Here is a 20,512-nt window from a genome sequence, read left to right on the forward strand (position 1 = left end):
TTTCACTTTTCCCAGTCAACATTGGCAAGCATAATTTGTTTTAGGCGGAACGACATGGTGTGAGTTCTATTTTGAAGCAGTGAGCAGAAAAATAAATAATAGTGTGTACAAAAATACAACCTCACTGTACAAACGCTGCACCGTACGAAGCAAAGAGACGGCGGGCTCATCAGAAGCCGGGCTCCGCTGACGTTTATGGCACTTTGAGAGACGGCAACAGTCGAGCCAGAAATCATTCTCAGGAAACATGCAGGTGTGTGATTCTGTTAAAAACAACACATTAATCAGCTGTGTGGTGTTGGCGTTCGTCTTTGGTTAGACTAAATGACATAAATAACAATAATAATTCAAAGGTAGAAATGTACTGAATCACACCATTTTCCATCCGGGACACTTTCACTTTAAGTTGTACGACTAAACTGAAAAGATCATTGGATGGGAGTGATTTTCAGTATTGATGCTTTAAATCAACTTTGTGCCATATATTAAATGTCGATAGTTGTTTTGTGTGACTTTGTGTGAAATTGGTGAAATGCAGTTTGTATGTGCAGTGGACCACAAACACTGAAGTGTCGACATCAGAGGTCAGGCTGCTTCTTGTCAATAAACAGTGGACCGTTTTTTTTTTTTTCTCTTTGTTGCTTTTTCACTGTTCTTAACATTAAAAGTACCTGAGTACCTGTTCACAAAAAATACAGGCTCTCATTAAAAATGCAGCCATCTCATAGATCAAGCTTGATATGGTTAAAACGAGCAGAACTGTAAATGCAGATTCATAATAAAAAGAAAATATAAAACAAAGTCTATCAATTTCCACAAGTGTCAAAACAGACCTTGGTCACTCATGCAACAGAGAGTGTGCACACAATCGGTCAAAACTGTCTGGAAATCCTTCGTGCGACGTAAAACAAAGAGTGTCATGCTTTTTTTTTTTTTCCCTATGAGCGGTCGATAATAATAATTCCCAGTCTTTCCACCGACGGAGCAGCTACAAGGCAAGATCAGAACGTGACAAAGATGACTTGCAGGACACGTTAAAAGAAAGCAGAGCAGCTCTTCTTGAAGCAAACCACGAGTGAAGCCGAATAAACGCTTCACTTCTTGCTAAACACGCTTTGCACAAGATTCAATGGCAGAATTCCAGATATGTCAGTTCCAACGGCAGCATCTTCTTTCACTGTCCATCATGCATCAGGGGTATGCAAATGCAAATGCAAAAAAAAAAAAAAACCTTATAAAACATCAATATCAGCAAAAAAAACTGGAATAAATAAATACATCATGTCACAAAAACACATTCATGTGTGGAGCGACTCCACATGGCACAGATCACAACAGGAGAAATAAAAAACATCTTTTTTTTTTTTTTTAAAGACTTCCAGAAATAGCTTCAGTGTTTTTGGAGATAAACTACGCTACGCACAGTCCACCCAAAGCGTCAGCCATAAACATGCCTCGTTCTGGATTTAACAAGGATTCCTGCTGAGGTCTCGATGCTGAAGGCGACAAATACTGAACCTACAGCTTGCTACTGAACGCTGGGCGGCTATCAAACAGGCATCAGAGACCTCCTTCGCCCGCCAACCGAGCGACGGCTGACGCTTGACCGCCGTTCTGCAAGTGCTTGTGAGGACTGGAAAAGGTCTGGAGGCGTCACCCATCAGTCTTTGCTCTCGGTGCGTGTTCGTCTGATGACCGAAGAGAAGAAGCTTCGGCCCTGCGGCGGCCCCATCAGCATGGGCGCCTGGTTCTTGTGGACGATCTCGATCTGGTGTGGGTGAGAAAGAAGAGGTGGAGGTTTAGTTTGGCAACGTGGAAGGAAAATCTTAACTTTGTCTGCGTCTGTTAGCTTCCTGTTTCAGAAATCTGAGCATCCGCCGAATCGATGATGCTTTCTGTTGATCACCTCCATCCTGAGAGCAACAATTGTTAGCTGAGCGGATCTTATTTCAACATTAAAAAGAAATATATATCATATTAATTTCTCAAAGTCAGTTTGGTTCTGATTTTTTTGAGCACTCATGCTACCTTATAAACAGATTTTTCTTTTCACGGATGCAAACGAGAGACATTTCTTGAGCTAAATAATGAAACCTGTAACTTTTTGACAATGCTAACATGCTAACTAATTTTTGTAACGTGAAAATGAAACCAGTCAGTATGCTCATACTCTGTTAGATATGGCGGCTAAGATCACGTTAAAGTGGGAAGGTTTGTGGGATCCGTCAGTCAGTACGTTTACATGCACCGTAAAGTCGAGCTATCGTTATAGCTCGATCGGACTTCTGTTGTTGTCCCAGCACACACACGGACGTGAAGTTGATTTATTTGATGAAATCATGTCACCTCCGCTACGATAGGTGGCGATATGCACTCTTTCGTCTTGTTGGTAACAGGCCACTAACGACTGATCTGCGACATCACAGACCACAACAGAGGTGGAAAGAAAAAAAAAAAAAAGACCGGTGAGCTACCAAGTTAGCCTTCTGTATCCAAAAATGAACTTTTGCTGCAGATTCTGTCATGTTTGACGCATTAGCAGTTAGCGGGTTAGGGGCTAAGGCTTCTTTTATCTGACCTCCAATGTTTACATTTTTAGATCACCTCCTCCAGCTCCAGTCCGACTGGCCGTATGGCTGCAGCAGTAGATCGCATTCAATCGCGTTATCTGGGTGTGTTAGTCCAAATATTTTACATTCGATTTCAGTCAAGCTAACATGTTTACGTGTACTTAACAGTCCAGTTTTAGTCGGAATAACGCAATATTTTTTTTTTTTTTAGGTGTCATGTAAACATAGTAAGTGTAGTATTAAAAAAAAGTTTCCTCAAGAAGAACAAACGGTTCCACCTTATTTGGCTTCTTCCAAAAAGGACCCTTCTATATAAAACATCAACAGGATTATTCATCGTGTGTCTAGATCTACAGCAAGGCAACATTTGTGCTCAACCCTAACCCTAACCCTAACCCTAATTCTGGATTAATTAACCCTGACCTTAATCCTAATTCTGGAAAAGATAATCCTAACCCTAATTCTGGATTAATTAACCCTGACCTTAATCCTAATTCTGGAAAAGCTAATCCTAACCCTAACCCTAATTCTGGAAGGGCTAACCCTAATTCTGGAAAAACTAACCCTAATTCTAACCCTGACCCTAACCCTAATTCTGGATTAATTAACCCTGACCTTAATCCTAATTCTGGAAAAGCTAACCCTAACCCTAATTCTGGAAAAGGTAATCCTAACCCTAACCCTAATTCTGGATTAATTAACCCTGACCTTAATCCTAATTCTGGAAAAGCTAACCCTAACCCTAACCCTAATTCTGGAAAAGGTAATCCTAACCCTAACCCTAATTCTGGATTAATTAACCCTGACCCTAACCCTAATTCTGGAAGGGCTAACCCTAACCCTAACCCTAATTCTGGAAAAGGTAATCCTAACCCTAACCCTAATTCTGGATTAATTAACCCTGACCCTAACCCTAATTCTGGAAGGGCTAACCCTAACCCTAATCCTAATTCTGGAAAAACTAACCCTGACCCTAACCCTAATTCTGGAAAAGCTAACCCTAACCCCCCCCAACCTATTACTGTTATTATTACTGATACCTAAAACTAACCCGATAAAACCCATGCGCTAAAAGCGCTAACCCTAACACAAGTTCCCAGCTCCAGTTTGATCTAGCCACCGCTCTCTCTTTAAAATCCGCCTGGGTTCTTGTCAGATGTGCTCTGTTGGCGTATGATTGTATATCTGAGGATCCCCCCGTGAGGTTCATGGCTCTGATAGTATTCTGTTTCCCAACAATGATGCCGTTTCTTTTGAAGGTTGTAGATCAATGGAACAACATGTATCAGCTATCAAGCGCTGTCATATTAAGCACACAATTCATTATAATGTTAACACCGAAAGTCTAAAAGCAGCAATGGGGAGAACAAAAAGCTACCATCTGCATTAAAGGGACCACCGTTGCTTCAAAGGCAAGCTGCCTTTTATTGAACTTGCACTCTGACTCTTTAGCAATTACCAGCTTTTCTGAGCCTTTTTCCATCATTAAATCTGATTGAACTTAATGTTCCTGATGTACTTTACAAGAGCATGATAACCTTTTGGGGAAAGACAGTGATCACGAAAGGAAGAAGAATATCTGAGATTTGGAGGATAGCTGAGCGCAATAAATGCAACACGAGACATTCATGTGTATCAAGATCGAATTAATCACGTGTGTATCGTGCGCAGCAAAAATCATTATTTCAGAAAAAGCGTGAGTTGCGTGGAAATACAGCAGCATTTCAGGGGGTGGCGGTTGTTCCAGACCTGGATATCAAAGACAGTGATACCTGTCATATGCCACTTAAAAATGCAAATGGTTTGATGGTGTTAAATATGTCATGCATGCAGAGGAACCGAGGCGCATTTGCATACTTGTTGTTAATAATTAGTCAGTTAACATCCCATTTCATCTGTCATGTTTTTTAGAAGCATTTAACAGGTCAACTGATTCAAATTCAGCCCCGACATACAGTATGAAAAACACGGCGTGGAAACCACTGCAGCACATTTATGTATTGTCAGATCCAAACTTTTTTCTGCCAGCAGATACAAGAGCACTTGCGGGCTCCTCATTTTGTCATGCACTGGGTTTTTCTAGCTTCGCCAGGACGATCCATATGTAAATCTCAGCAGCTCTTCATCTGCAATGGTGTCGTAATTAAAGCTAAACACAACAGTAATCAACATAAACTGAGGAGTTTCATTTTGGAAAAAAAAAAAGAAAAAGATGAACTTGGATCGCATCAAACACTCGTTGAGACCCACGTCAGAGATGGAGCCGGTGAGCAAATTAGGAGAAGTAAGACTTGCATCATTAAGTATTAGTTATCATAAATTACAGCAAAAAAGAAAACCACAGAAAAACAACCACGTCTGGAAGGAATGCAAAGAATGAACGCAGAATTTTTACAGTCTAATGCTCTTTTTACTTCACTGTAATCCTGAATATCAGCCTTTAGCTACATTATGTGATGCAGGCGCAGAAGATGAGTGGAGTATGATGCATCGATCTCACTGAGATGTTCTCTGTGTTTATGTTCATTTGTACTGCAGTGGTATGTACAGTAAGTTGTGCGATTATGTGTGGCTGTGTGCGATACAAAAGGAGGAGACACTTGACGACTCACAGTGCAGGGAGTCTGCATCCAAGGCTCGCCATCAATCTGCATCGGGAGGGATTTACTGGTTCTGCAGGTAACACATCAGGCATCATCCCGTTAAAGTGTCGCTCAATGAAATGAAACATTGGCATCAAAACAAACTCCAACTGAAGCTCAAACTCTTTTAGTCACACAGAAGTAACACCGACCTGATGGTCACGGAGGAGCACTGGGCCAGACGCCTTCCAGCGCTCTTCAGGCCGGTGTAGATCTGACCCATCTCCATGGCTCCTTCCAGTCCCACAACCTCCAGCAGCTGATCAGACAGGTCTGAAACACCAAAGAACAAAAGGCATCAGTAAACAGGCCCAGGTGGAAATTTAAAAAACAAGTCAGCGAGGAGATCATTACAGGAGGAGACGTTAAATTAATGTCATTTCTTATTCAAAAAGTTTCCAGTGTCTTAAAAAAAGCACAGAACTTTAGCAAGAAAGTGAGGAAGGAAAGAAAAAGTGTGAAGAAAAGTGAAGAGGAATAAAATAACGTGACGTGATGTTCCTCACTTCTGACTCTGAAGCATTTAACATTCACTGTTAAAAAAAAGGAAAAACAAAAAGCAACAAGAAAAACAAAGCAGCAATTAATTAGATTGTGCCGGCAATGCAAAGCAATCTTGTGGTATTATAATTATTAATTTCTCTTCTGTTTTGCAGTTATGAACATTGATTTTGCCCCTGCTGGAAGCCCAGTGTCACGCAGGGCCCATCTGTTTCAGCGGCCCGCTCTGCCTCCGACTCTCCATCGACTCGTCCCTCCACAAATTAAGAAGCTGCTGCCTCGCTGTCGGGGGGAACGCAGACACTAATTGAAACTAAGACCCATTTTTAGGTTCTGGGTACGTGTGAGAGAGTTAGCTTGCTGTCACCGGTGCCGCTCTGCCTCCGTTTGGTTTCCTGAAGGAGTGTCGTAGGTAAGGCTGCCGCGGCCGCGAGGTGTTGTTGTGGCTGCCTGAGCTGCGGTGTCCAGCTGTCACCATGGTGATGGACATGCGTCCATCCCTATCTCGTTGCTTTCCAGGGTCGGGGTGGAGGAGTCTGTGTACACACACAGCGGACCTCTTGACACCGGGCTTTAAATCTACCCCCCCACCCCCACCAACCCCTTCAACCCTTCATGACTTCTCACATTAACGCAAACAGCTCCCACGGACCCGCGCTGACACGTATGATGCACAGCGTCACCACGGCGACAGGGCCTCCTTGTTGCCCGGGGCTACAGAGACACAGTATACTCTCGGGTGCTGAGTGTGGGAAAGACCAAATACAACAAGGTCAGGGAGAGTCTGCAGAGAGATTCACATTTCTACGCCAAACCAAACCGAGATTACAGAATATTAGAAGAGTTTAAGGGGAAAAGGAAATAAAGAAGTGGTTTGAGGGGACTGTCGAGACAAAGATTGTGTTGTGCTTCTGCTTTCACAAAGTCACTTGCCATAAAATTAAATTACAGTTATTGTTGGAGAGTCCGTAAGCACCTTTGGATGAGAAGATCGATGACACAATCATATCTGTCTTAGCTTCACACAACCGGCCTGCCTTTAATCTGTACAAACAAACCTAGTTTTAGACATTTTCTTGTTATATTTATATTCTCTCTGAGGTTATGTACTGTCTTGATAAAGACATTTTTGGGTTGGAAAGTTATTTAATAAATAAAATAAACTTAATGAATTAGCACTTGCTCTGAGTCATATTTTTCCCTTTTGACGGAAAGTGTGAGCGTCACATTTCATCCGGTATGATTTACCGCTTTTCTTTTTTTTCTTTCAGAAATTTCTTTCTAAATGACCTGCTATTATTCCTCATATTACAGGTGAAAATGAAATACCTTGAACAAGAATCAGAATAGACTCTGCCAAATACAGAGGCAAAGCTGAGGTGTTTACTGTCCAAAGATGAACTGGGGGAAGGACTGTTTATGTCACAAGGAAGTTGAGTTCTGAACAGACGAAGTAAGCAGCCGGTGGCCAAATATAAACCCAAACGGGCTTTTACTTAACCAACATCAGCCTCATGTTCCTCACTTGGTGGCAGAAGCGATAAACACGCAACATGATCTTGGCTTTATTCTCAGCCACGCCTTCCCCTCTGAGCGCAGGATTGGGAGCGGCGTCCGTGTCGCTGTCAGACACCGACCTGTCGAAGGCCTGGCCATGACACATGTGGAGCGACAGGAAGAAAGAGTGAGGGAATAAAGGAGGAGCGGCGAGGCGGCCGAGCGGCAGATCAGCTCAAAGTAAAACTGGGAGGACGGCGTGGAGGCCGATCCTCCAATGAAAGCTTCATGGGGCTTGTCATGGGGCATCAGTCCCCTTCATCAACCCCCCCCCCACCACACCCCCACTCCACCCAACACCTCCCCACCCCCCGCCCCTGTAAAAACCTCAGTCCCATTCTAAATAATTCACTCCGCAGCCATTCCCTTCCACCTGAGGGGCTTGTCTCCTGGTGTCACCAGCGGGACATTTTAACAGCTCCCGAAAGGTCAGAGTTTTTTTCACATCCCAGCCACCCTCCACCCACCCACACACACACACACACACACACACACACACACACAGAATAATCCCTGCCAACAGTTTGATCCAGGAGTCGTGCTCGGCGGTGCCCCCTCTGGACTAATGCACTCCCGTGTTTACCTCTAAATACGCCGTTCTCTTGATCTGACAACTTAGGCCGCTCACCTCGAGGGCACCTTCAGCAAGGACATGCACACACACACACACACAAATAAACACAGACAGAGCACACACTCCCCACTCACACTAAGTGCCTTCCCAGCTTCAGACTGTGACCTTTTTTTTTCCAACCAAAAACACCAAACTGATTGATTTTTATTCAGGGATTAATGGAGCGTTTGTCGTAACAATATTGGGCTTTAAATTGATCAACTGGACCCCCCCGCCCCCGGTCTGCCCTCCTCGATAGTCACATCATCACATCAGGGAAGTTCTAACCACCTATACATGCGTCTGACTTCAGTTTTCTTTTGTTTGGGTTGGTTATTTTACAGATGAAGCGTTTTTCCTACTTTCTTCCCCTCCTTTACTGTCCCTGCTGTGATTTACAATAGTTCCTTCTGTTCCCTGAGCGTTCCCAAAAATCACTAAACATGCGTTCTCTTTTTGATAGTACAGTAAACGCTGCTACAGATTTTAAAAGGCACACCAGTTCCTGAAATTCAAAGGAAACAAACAAACAAACAAACAAACAAACAAACAAAAAAAAAAAACAAACCTGAATGACATCAGGAACAAAGAAAAGAATGAATAGAATAATAAAACGGGCAGCTTCACAGAGCTCTGTTTTTATACCAGCTGTGTCCTGAGCAGGAAAGGCTCATCAGGGATCGCTGGCAGCCACGTCTGGAGATCTTCACTGACTCATCATGTTTCAAACCCGACACTGAAAGCTACAGCCACTTGATCCTCCAGCACAAACAGCCAGTCACTGCAGGAAACCTAAAAACGTACTGCGCAACACCTGAACGGGCCCGAGAGAGTTTATGGGAAATAATAAACCGTAACCAGTCACAGCAAAGGAGGAAAAAAAAAATGGTAATCATCGTTGAATTAGGGTGAGTCATGTCTCATCTTAACCTCAAAGTGAGAAAAACATTATTCAAATATTCAAAATGTTCACTTTTTAAGAACTGGACATCCGTGTTTCAGCTCAAAAACAAATAATGGAAGAAAGTCTTCCACGATCATTCAGATCATGTGAAAGCAGTCAGGTGACCTTTGACCTTTAAACGTTAGAGTTGGAGTCATTTCATGCTCTCAGTGCTCGATGCCGCCTGTTAATGGAGCCTTTCTTTCTGCTGTTGCTGTATAGCTGCTTTCTACGCGTTTTGAAATTTACAGGTTACGCTTTGGCTTCTGACCGGCATCACTTCTTCTGCGCAGCCGAGACGCCACGGTGACGGAATCGGTATCAGAAAGTGACGAGACTGAGCTAATGGCGGTGGACAGAAAGTTAAAAGTGACCATCTATCCAATCCGATAGACAGATTGTCTTGGTTTCCGATCAACTGACATTTCAATTTCCAGAAGTTGTGTTGCTAGCGTGGCTACAGAAAACATAGGAGGTCTGAAAAATATCGAAGATGAGAAGAAGAAAAAAGTGTGGACGTCTCCAACTTTCTTTTCAGAGTAGCTCCTTTAAGTGTTTCAACGGTTACCGCCGAGCAGCTGACTCATTCTGCTTCATTCATTCATTTTCTCCCATTGACGGGCTTCCATTTGACGTAAATGGATTCGGGGGGGATACCCAACACCCCCCTCAGTCCGCTCCTATTAACTGAGCCTGTCCACCGGCGCCTACACAGACCATTAATACACAAGTGACAGTGCCAAACAGTGACATGATTGCACCTCTTCTTTGCAAACAAAACCTGCTGGCTGTGATTCATCTTGTCATCAGTGAAATATTCATGCACTCGGGAAAAGTTTGGCCAAAAGTTTAGTCTTGGTTCCATCAGATAGGAGCACGGACGCAGACAGTCCGTCTGATTTAATTTACAGAGTTGTTGCTCCGGAGCACAAATCAACACCCGTCAACGGTATTCGCAGGGCGGCACAGGTCCTGTTGGTGACTCGCCAATTACTTCAACTTTTCTGACGGCAAGTTTGGGAGGATACAAAAATGGGAACATGAAGCACCATGTTCTTGTCATCATATCGATCCATTTTAGACTCAGGTGAGTCATCAGGATTCATCTGAGCAAAGTTTCTTCCTTTTCAGCCTCACAGCTGTTGAGATATTTCAGCGGTCGTTGCTGTTTGATGAAACAACACTGTATCCATCCAGCTGACATTTCCATCGCACGATGTTGAGCACGAGACTCTCTTTGAGACCAAACGGTTTGTGTTTTTGCTGCAGAGATTCAAAATCCGCAGGATCGATGGCACCGACCACAACAATCTGAATCACAGTAATGTCGCTGTTACCTTGGACTGCAAACGTGAGCTCTTTGGGGTCGAGCACCGGCGTCCTCTTGTCTTGGCCTTTTTTGCCACCTTTTCTGTTTCCCCTCCTCTTCTTGCTCTCGCCCCAGAGGTTAGAACCGCCGTGCATGCTGGGAATGTTGAGAATGGCGATGCCTTCCAGGGAGATGGTGGTGAGGTCCAGAGTGACTCCATCACACTTTAAGAAAGGAGGAAATTAAGATTTAAAATTTGGACAACAAAATAGTTTCTATTGCAATTTCACCCACTGCAGTTTTTCTCTTACTCATTTACTGATTATCTGTGAAGTAATTCAGGTAGAAATATTTTTATCAGGTGAGTGAAACTTCAATTATTAGAGAACCCATCATGTCTTTCACTTAGATTTCCTGAATAGTGATATGATTAATAATAACAATAATAATAATTAATGCACCCGACCGTTGAAAATGATTGTACTGAATAGACCACCTGAAAATTTGCACTGAAAACTTGAAAAGAACATCAGCTTGTCTGGTTAGAAACACTAATTCAAATTGTACCTGGTCCAAATGATCCACCTGAGCTTTGAACCAATCAGAAGCCTCTAAAACCTTTTAGGAACTGCAGCTGAGCTACAGTGATGGCGGCCTCCTGTTTCAGTCCAGAGTCCCTCTTCCTTTGTCAGTCTGGATTTGTGTCTGGACCTGTCTTTCTGTCTAAGCCGGGATCCGTCCCTCCATCTGAGCCCGAGCCGGAAGACGTCTCTCCAGCTTAGCCTTGGCCTCAGATTGTCTTTCCGGGTGGAAGGTGTGACCCTCAGCCTAAACATTTCCTTTTGTCTGAGCCTCGCTGTGTGAGCTTGTGTTGCTGTAACAGTCTCAGCCCGTCTGTGTCAACCTGAGTCTGCTTTTAAACCGCCGTTATTGCCAATTTGATCCAATTATGCTGATACGAGTCCACCAGAGCGGTCAGGCCAGTAATAACAGAGGTCCATACCTGCTCTACTCCATTAGGTACTCATCCGACACGAATTAATAAAGACCTCTGAGAAGGGAGGCGAAGATGAAATTGTATGGACACCATCTTCATTATCACTTAATATCACACACAGCAGGGTCATGTCGGGCTAATTACCTGTGTGTTGAACTGAGGTCCAGTGGGAGGCGGGTGGTCAGATGCACAGATAGCCTTCAGATCTCAACACTTTATCCAGATGGATTTGAAAATAGAACAAATTTGGCCTATTTATGGACTGACGGCTGACCAGAATATTTGTAAGAGGCACCATTGATCAAACATTCAATCCGAAATTCTAAATTCAAATTCAAAAATCCAAAATTAATAAGCTGTAATAGAGTTGATTTAAGGATAATGCTGCACAAAGGCTGCGACTTTCCGTCTTTCCTCTCAACAAACTGAAAACACATAGTTTGATTTACCTCCACCTCCAGAAAGTCGTGGAGCTTCTTACATGTGGCCGAAAAGGTCTCCGAAGTGCCGAACTCAAAGTACCACAGCTTATTCTTTGTTCTGAAAGAGACAAGACAACAGGAACTGCAGTGGGACTGAGAAAAGAGTGTTTTCCCCAACATCAAACTCTGCAGCTCGCACAGCCGCACCGTCTCGTCTTCTTTTTACGACAGAGAGAGAGAGAGACACGACAAAACGTTCTGCAAAGGTCTATTTGTGTCCGATAAGAGACCTTCTAAACTACTCAGGAGATTCAGCCTAGAATATTTACCGCTGACCGAAACCCCAGAGTCATTCATCTCCAAAGAACGCATAATGTGCATCATTAATCAAATATGGGAGCAGATGATGACTCTAAAGTAAGTTAAGGAGGTACCTGAGGGAGTACGCGGGGTGACTATGGGGTACCTGTGCCCAGCATCAAGGCCCTGTGGGGGGGTGTAAAAGGGTAATCTACCTGCCCCTGCAATTAACAGAGGACTAGGGTGCTGCTCTCTGGGCTTCCTACTGCTCACATTCCCATTATTAAGGCTGATGATCAATGACCTCGCAGGAATGAGTCACCATCTGTCCTCAGGCTGCTTACACTCTCAAGGCTACGAGAATAAAATGTCATTTTTGTTCTATATTGGAACATTGATTATTTAATGTACTGCTTTCTGTTGTACTTATTTATTTTTTATTTGTGAAGCTCGATATAACACAGCGGCATCGGGTAGGCTCTGCGGCTGGGCTAATCACGCAAATACACGTCTTAAAGAGGAACGCAGACCTTCAAAATTGAAATGAAATCAGGTGAAATTGAAGAGGGAATATCACATTTCGTTCAGCATGAGGTTGTTATTTATTTTCCAGGGAGCGAGAAAAATGCAGCAGAGTTGCTTCAAACGTGAGAGGAAGTCGAATGGGAGCAATTTAAATTCGGTCAACTGGCCGGCTGCGGCGGGTCAGGGTGGAAACACACTTCCTGTTTTAACACCTTTTGTTTTTGAGCTAATTTGACAGCTCCTTCTCTCTTTTTAATCAAACCCCAGTTTGATTCATCAGGAGTTAGAACTTCCCTTCCTCCTTGCAGCCAAGATATGAGGCAGCCGAAGAAAATCTGCGTCTCAGTGTATCAGCTCTTTTAAACAGGCAGCAGATATTTTATATTTCGCTTCATCATCCTGCACCGACATGGAAATCAGCTTTACAGTCGAACAGTCACGGCCTTTTCCAACTCATGGCCAACATAAAGATAATCACCACAAGACAGGAAGTTTGTCTACCTTCACATCACTCACAAATATAGACTGTCTATAGAAATGAACAGGGGGCGATGCCACTGGTTCCAAAAAGAAATCAAATACTGTTGAATACTATTGGAAAATGGTCCTTCTTATTTGTGGGCAATTCCATATATTATGTTCTCAGTCTGTAGTCTTCTTGGATATAATTTGATGTAAATTTTTTTTAAATGATGGCCACATTTAGATAAAAAGCGGGGAATGGATTAGTGGGTGTGGCTGCTGTTTGTCTGACAGACTGCGCCGCACGTGGCGACCTGCCAGAGAAAGTACAGAGCAGGTCAGATCTGGCCCTCAGTCCTCTCCAGTTTCAAAAAACCAAGATGGCGACAGCCCATTTACCAACTTCAAAGTGGCAGCTCACAAATCAACGGGTGACATCATGGTGGGGTGACACAATACGTTGTGTATGATGTGATGCCAACATGAAACACACAGTCACATACCAACACCTCAACATCTAAGCAGGCTTTAAAAATTGCTTATGCTGACTATTAAATTATATCCCGTGTCACAGTGTGATTTATTTCTCAGGGGCCGTGTTCATTGCACATTGTACAGCAACACTGCAGCTACAGACCTCTGCAAGAAGTCAGGACTAAGTTTTTCCACTTGGTCCTGGTCTGAGGTGAATTACTCAATGGAACATGTTTCCTCTCGACTCTCTGTGGCAAACGTCCAAACCTCCTCTCAGTGAAAACAGACTGCAGTAAACTTCCCTGAAGGTGGGAAAGAAGTTATGTTTACTTGGAAATTATTAAGTGATGATAAACTGTATGTTCATTTCAAAGGGAAAAAAAAAAAAAAAAGGTTACTCGGGTTAATTCTACACAGATGTGCGGATCCCAGATGGCTTTGGGAGGAAAAAAAAAGAAAACAAGCAACAACACACAATTCATCTCAAAGCTTGAAGCGTAGAAAAAAAAAAAAAACCTCGAACAGTGCTGACATGCAGAACTGAAAACGGTAAAAAATGGCCTTCCCTTAGCTGGAATCAAAGCACTACAAGAAGGACGTATTAGTATAAGCAGAGTAACAATCACTGAATTATTGATTTCCTCATTAGGACTTTTGTCAGGACCATTTAGCCACTTTATGAATGAGCTTTCATTAGGGTACTTGCAAGGTAGCTCAAATCGCAGTTGATTTATTATGTGCAACATGGTCAATAGCAGAGGGAGGTGGGAAGGAGGGCAGGAGGGCGACAGGGCCACGCTGAGAGGCTTTTCCACAGCTACACACACCCACAGCTCCCGAGGATCAGCAGTCCGGAGGGAAAACCCAGGAGAGCGCACAAACTTAGACCTGGGCAATTTTGCAAACAAACAAATGATGGTGGCTACTTTGAAAGGCACATTCAAAACTGGTGGTTGGTGACGGACGGAGAGGACGGAGGCACATACAGGGAAGGTTTTAGATCCTTTCACTCTTTGTTGTTGCTTTGTTAAAGCCGGTTTCGGTGCGTTCAACAGCCTTTGATGTCTGAGGCTGTGTTTAGACTGAACACAGGGACTTTTAGAGGAAACAAAGCGCCATACAAAGTCAAAGTGAAGACATGAGTGGATGTGAAAAGTTTTCATTTTGACTGAGGTGAAGGTCTGTGTTCACTAAACATAATTCCTCTTAATGGCTGCACGACTTCACTTTGTGAATGGGCAGAGAAAATGTCAGTGGCCGGATAAGAAGTTTACAGCAAACCCAGGCGGTGTAGCCAAATTTCTACAGGTCCTACCAGACGGAGCTGTTGTGATGTGAAGACTACCACCTGAGAAATAATAATAGTGGGGTTGTGTGGACCGTGAAGGTGGAAGGTTCACTAGGCCCCTGTAGACCACTTCTCACCTGCTGAGGACGAGCTGCTATGAGCGCAACAAACCAGAATCCCCAGCAGAACCCGCCGGTGGCCCAGGTGCATTTTGGGTAAAATCAAAAAGAGAATATCTCCAGTGCTGTCGTCTGAATTTCTGACCTGTGCCTCTCTGCGTGGAGTTCTCTCCGGCTTCCCCCCAAAGTCCAAAGACGTGGACATTATGTTGAGTCTAAATTGCCCATCGCCTGTGGCTACTCATCAATGTCAGCTGCCGATTAGGTCCAGCCCCCCACCCCGCCGTCCTAACGGATAAATGGTGCAGATAATGAATGGGTAGATGTCCAACAAAATCAAATTTTATTCATGCTGTGCCAAATCATAACAAAATTACCTCAACGTACTCAACACATGGAGCAGGCATGGACCAAATTGTTGCGTTAAAGGAACGCAACCATTCCCGTTTGCTACATCCTCGTCAGGTTAACCCTAACCCTTGTCAGTCAGGAGAAATCTTATCCTCCAGATACTCATCAAGTTTTACAGCATGACTGGAGGAGCGTCTTAAATATGTATACCGTCCTGAGAATGATGCACCTTTAAGAGCAGATACAGGAAGAGACAACATCTGACCGTCCTGTCGATTCCCACCACTTAACCTAACAAGCACATCCCGGCAACAAATCACCTTTGTCCCCCTTCATTAGGTAATTAGGAGCATCTCGTTGGCTGGATTGGATTGTCGTTTGTTATCTGCCAACTGACTAAACGCTGGGCTCATCCGGACGGACGGACGGGCCGCGAGCAACGTCTTCAACAGAGTCAAGCTCATCCCAGGATTAATAGGGAGTCCATTTGGGTAAGATGATACTTTCAAGGTAGATTAGGAGGGCCTTACTTTATGGTAAGTGCAATAAAAGTGAACATAAAGTGTCCATTTCCTGAAACTGTCGGCTGGCTCCTGAATCCTTTCAAGGCATGCTCAAAGTTCAGTCATTTTATTTCCTGTTGGAACGATTTGTGTTTTCTGAGAAAAAAAAAACCTACACACACACACACACACACACACACACACACACACACACACACACACCAGGGTCATGGACACAGCAGCTTGTTAAGGAGGCACAAGCGCTCAGCTGTGATTTTAGCTGCAGTGTATCAATGCAAAGCGAACTGCAATAATAACTTTAGCGGTGAGCCTGTGAGATCAGCTGTCAGTAGTCACAGCTGGCGGGCCAAAAGAAAACAGCGGCTCAGGTTTCCAGAGTTGCTGAGGTGTTGTTTTATTTGCACAAACAAATAACGATACAAAACTGAATGAAGAGGACAAATACAAATTGTGTGGCCAAAAGAAGGGAAACCAAAAAAAAAAAAAAAACCCCAGAAAGCTCTAGAAAAACAACACAAGCTGAGAGACAAGTAAGGAAGGAAGACAGATGTAGCTCGAACGGTAAACTCATGTTCATCAGGCCGTCGCTGCCTCCGTCACCATATTAAAGGATGTCGGAGGCGATAAGCTTCAGCGTAACGCCGCTGTCCCGAGGCCACAGCACCTTTCGATGCACTTTCCACTGGCCACACTGAACGGGAGGCACAGCGGCCATTGATTTTTGTCCCCCTCCCCCTCTGACACTTAATCTAACCCACAATGATCTACGACCTTATTTTCACACTAATTTCTTCTTGATCAGAGGTGATAAATATCGCATTGACATAACCAACTCTTTGTGCATTGCATCAATGCACTGTTTTGTTTAACATGACACCGCCTGGAGCGCTCCGACTCCGACTGGCAGCTTGAGAAATGACCCGAGTTGCGTCGCCTTGCCTTCAGAGACGCAGCGAGCAGTATGAAAAATGTATTTCTTTCTGTCTCACTGCAGTGAGTCTAATCTGTTTCTTTCTGAAGTACTGATGCCCCTATAGAATATCCTCCATCTCTGGGAACAAACTGCTGCAGTGACAGAAGTCAAAGAATAAATTTGACTCCTTTAACACATTTTAACTTGATAAACTAAGTTGATTTAAATGTCCACGTTTGTTTTCAGGAAGTAGCGTTCGATGAAGGACCGGTCCATGGCGGACCAGGACCGGGACCGGGACCCGGATCATTCTGTGATCTCTGCAAAGTCACTGCAAATAAAATATTGCACTTTTGAAACAGTGCTTGTGCGGCGACTTCTTGTCTCCAGAGGTTTGTGAGTAACTTAATAAATCAGTCAAAGAAAAGGATTCCTTTCATCAGATTGACTCTCATAAAACGTAATTTTTCACAAAGTAAAACAACAGAAACATACACAAGGTCTGTTCCTTTGTCTCTCAATAAACAACATGTTTTTAAAACATCTTCTTTTATGCAGCTCCACCTACAGCCTGGAGGAGCAGAACACCAACGAACACCCGGCCCCTTTTTAAACCTTAATCGTGAATCTCCAAACTTTTTAAGTTTAACTCGACTGGTTTGCACGATTTTATCCAAAAAGGGATGTGACTGTCCAGCAGGAAACTTTTAGAAAAGACCATTTTTACTTTTAAGTCCAAAGAGACAAAGTAAAGAAGTGCATCAAAAGCTTCTGTGATTAATATCGAGGATCTAACTATTCACACGTGACCATCTAAATGTGACGGGAACTCGTCAGTGGTGTGTGGTCGCTGAATATTCTGTTGGAAGATTTGACATAAAGGACGTGACGTGTTTTAACCCTTTAACGCAGAAGATTCCCGCTGTCCATCTGGACTCTTTGCTTATTTTAACCACAAAAGGCCAGCAAGCGTCCTGTTAGTGAGTTCTTCTTCCCATTTTTCATTCGCCGACTTGGGACTCAGCCAGTCGCCTCTCTTCATTACCTCCTGATATTTGTCAGCCTGGGTCATCACGGTGACCTCAAGTGGCCGTCTCTTTATGGCGGAACAACAGAGGAATTCAGCTGACCCGGTGAAAAAAAACCAAGCAAAACACATAACTCGCCGAAAAGTTTAACCAAGCGTTTGCTCTTGTAACCATGACAACAGATTTCCTCCAACCATGATGACAGACATGCAACCAGAATCTTTACCTAACCCTAACCAGGCGGTTTCCCCCGATGGCCTTTTCTGCTCGATCCACCTCCGCTGTGATTAACATAACATTTGTTATGGTTTTCAAAATAAGAAAAATGAAAACTGGGGCTGGAGACACACCAACACTGATATCCTCAGAGTTCAGTGTAAAACAGGTGAAGACGTTTCACTGTGCAAAGTGGAGTTATTTGTTTGTCAGCTTGTGGCTGTGCTAATGCTAACTCTGACTGTCTGAATCAGCTTTGATCAGACCTGAGACATTCATTCTTCGCAGGTTCCTAATGTGGTCATAAAATGTCTTGAATTATCACACACACACGACAATTTGTCTCTAAAGGGAGTCCTGATCATAACGTTTTTATATCAGTGGCATTGATCCCCATTTTAAAGTTTATTATCACTGTGAAATAATTCATTAAATCTTTTTTTAATGTATATATATAAATATCGTCATCAGAACGCGCTTCTTGTGTTCACTTTAGATTGTGTGTGTGTGTGTTAATAGGGACAGGGCCACAGGTGAGATCCCTCTAAATTACACACAAGTGGTCATTAATTATAGATGACACTTTGGTGATATAAACGATTTCATCCTCAAATGAGGGCTGAGAGCGGCCGCTACAGAGGTCCTCCCTGTTTGTGTGTGTGTGTGTGTGTAATTTAGAGCACCATCACCTGTGGCCCCATTCCCAGCGCAGCAGGAAACGCACACACACATTCGCCAGCGCACACATTAGCATGTGTGTGTTGATGGGAGCGTGTGTTGGTGAATCCGGCGGCCCCATCCAGCACTTCGCGGCGCTTTGATGAACACACTCATTATGCTAAAGAGAGCGCCATGCCCGGGCTTCCCTGTGCCTCCAGGAAAGGTTAACTCAGGATGGTTACACAGCACAGCCGGAGCCTGTGGGCGCACGGGGGGCAAGGCGGCTCTGGAGGAGCGCTCTGACGGTGTTAGATGTCGCAGGACCAAAAATAGATCCGGGTATGCAGAGCAAATATCACGGGAGCATCAAGGTGCTGTGATTGATGCTGCAGAATAAACAAACATGGCAGGTGAAGCCACGGCGGCGTTCACGCCACAGCTGAAAGGCCCCAAATCAGACCGTTACCATGATGTCTAACTTCCACAGACATCAATAATCTGCATTGAATCCAGTTTGGATATTAAATGAAATCTATTAAGTTTTTGAGAGGTGGAATAAAAAGTTCAAATTTGCTGAGTTGGTTTTGTTTTAGTAACAACAGCTACAACTTCCTCTTCCTCTGCCAAGTTAATTCTAAAATGTACAATATCAGTTGTGATTTAGTGACAAATTATCGGCCGCAGGCTGCAGGCCTGTCACCGTGTCTGAGGCAGCTCCAGCCCGTCCCGGCGAAGGAGCAGCTGAAAAGGTTTAGGGTCAAACATCAGCTAAACCAACTCAGAGCCAACGTCCTTCACGAAGGCTTTCACATTATTACACATTATACACTTTGACATGCAGAAATATCAGCAATTATCCTGAGTTTGTTTACCTCCTCAGCTTTTTATTCTTATTTTGCTGGAGCCAGAAATATAAAGAGGATTGCGTCATATCTGCGGATTTTTCATGCAACAGCCACATTTTGTCCACAACGCGATAAATTGGACAACAGAGATAAGCAGAAGTTGAAACTTGTTAACATTTTAATTTCATGTGTATTTTGTTGATTAAGAAAGCAGAAATTCAAAGTAGCGCTGTCAGCAGGACAGGAGACAAAAAAACTGCTTTTATGCCTCACAGTTATATACGAAAGGTAACTGGACCAACAAATGGGAAAGAAAGTGAAATGGCAATAAGACTTCATTAATTATGTCTTCTATTGTTCATTACTAAGAACTGCTGTCACTGTATTTATAGATAGAATATCTCAGAATGTCTTTGAGGGTTTAGGCTGCAGACTCGTGTCAAAGATTTAACAAGATTAAAAAGAGAGCAATGAAAATATAAAGATTTTAAAAGAATGAAGCAGCACTAAATTCTTACTTTTGCAAACCCACTCTCTTTCTATTCCGCTGCTTCTTTCCTCGTTTTTTATCTTTGAATCAGAGATTAGCGTGTAATTACATGAGAGATCAGCAAAAAAAAAAAAAAAAAAAGAGGGGGGATAAAGGGAGTAGTATATTTTAACAAGGCGGTCGAGGAGGAGTGGCGATGGGGGAGGAGGTGGCGCAGCCCTCGTCACGGGCCGACTGATTGTCTGCTTTTAATCCTCGACCTCATTATCACCTCCAGGTCCGGCAGTGGCAGTAAATGAATCTATCTGCCGAGTGTCAAATCTTCACACCTTCACCCTGGTAATCACCCCAAGGTGCAAATACAGAAGATGGATAGAACGAGGGAGTGGAGGGGAAGCAAACCAAGAGAGAGAGAGAGAGAGAGAGAGAGAGCGAGAGAGTGTACGGGCCTGGATTTCACCAACAATATCCCCTCATCTCATAATGAAGAAAAGCCTCATGGTGTTGTTTGGACGGTAATTAACGCTGATTATTCAGTTATTTTAAGGTCAAACTCAGACAAAATGTACAGATTCTAAAGAGGCGTTACTGCCAGCAGACTAAAATCCAACAATTCAATATCTGACATTTCATCCACGTTCATTTATTTTGACCTTGGAACTTTTAAAACGGCAGAACGAGGTTTGAAAATATATTGGTGGACGAGTACAATAAAAGTTATAGCATACAAGTAGTAGTTAAAAGATCTGATTTAAGTTTAATA

General features: G+C 43.5%; 1 protein-coding gene across 6 annotated transcripts in view; it reads right to left on the reverse strand.

Moving 5' to 3' along the window:
• Positions 1 to 1,632: 1,632 nt before the first annotated feature.
• Positions 1,633 to 20,512, reverse strand: part of dgkb (diacylglycerol kinase, beta) — a 50,864-nt gene continuing 31,984 nt past the window's right edge. For all 6 annotated transcript variants that reach the window (XM_029504253.1, XM_029504251.1, XM_029504249.1 and 3 more), the window contains 5 exons: positions 11,582 to 11,672; positions 10,164 to 10,359; positions 5,365 to 5,485; positions 5,183 to 5,243; positions 1,633 to 1,768 (listed from right to left, as the gene is read on the reverse strand). In XM_029504253.1, the coding sequence (XP_029360113.1) occupies positions 1,661 to 1,768; positions 5,183 to 5,243; positions 5,365 to 5,485; positions 10,164 to 10,359; positions 11,582 to 11,672 (577 nt within the window). In that variant the 3' untranslated portion in view covers positions 1,633 to 1,660. The remainder of the gene's footprint in view (positions 1,769 to 5,182; positions 5,244 to 5,364; positions 5,486 to 10,163; positions 10,360 to 11,581; positions 11,673 to 20,512) is intronic.

This window comes from Echeneis naucrates, chromosome 6 (genome assembly GCF_900963305.1).
Source record: "Echeneis naucrates chromosome 6, fEcheNa1.1, whole genome shotgun sequence".
Lineage (NCBI taxonomy): Eukaryota > Metazoa > Chordata > Actinopteri > Carangiformes > Echeneidae > Echeneis > Echeneis naucrates.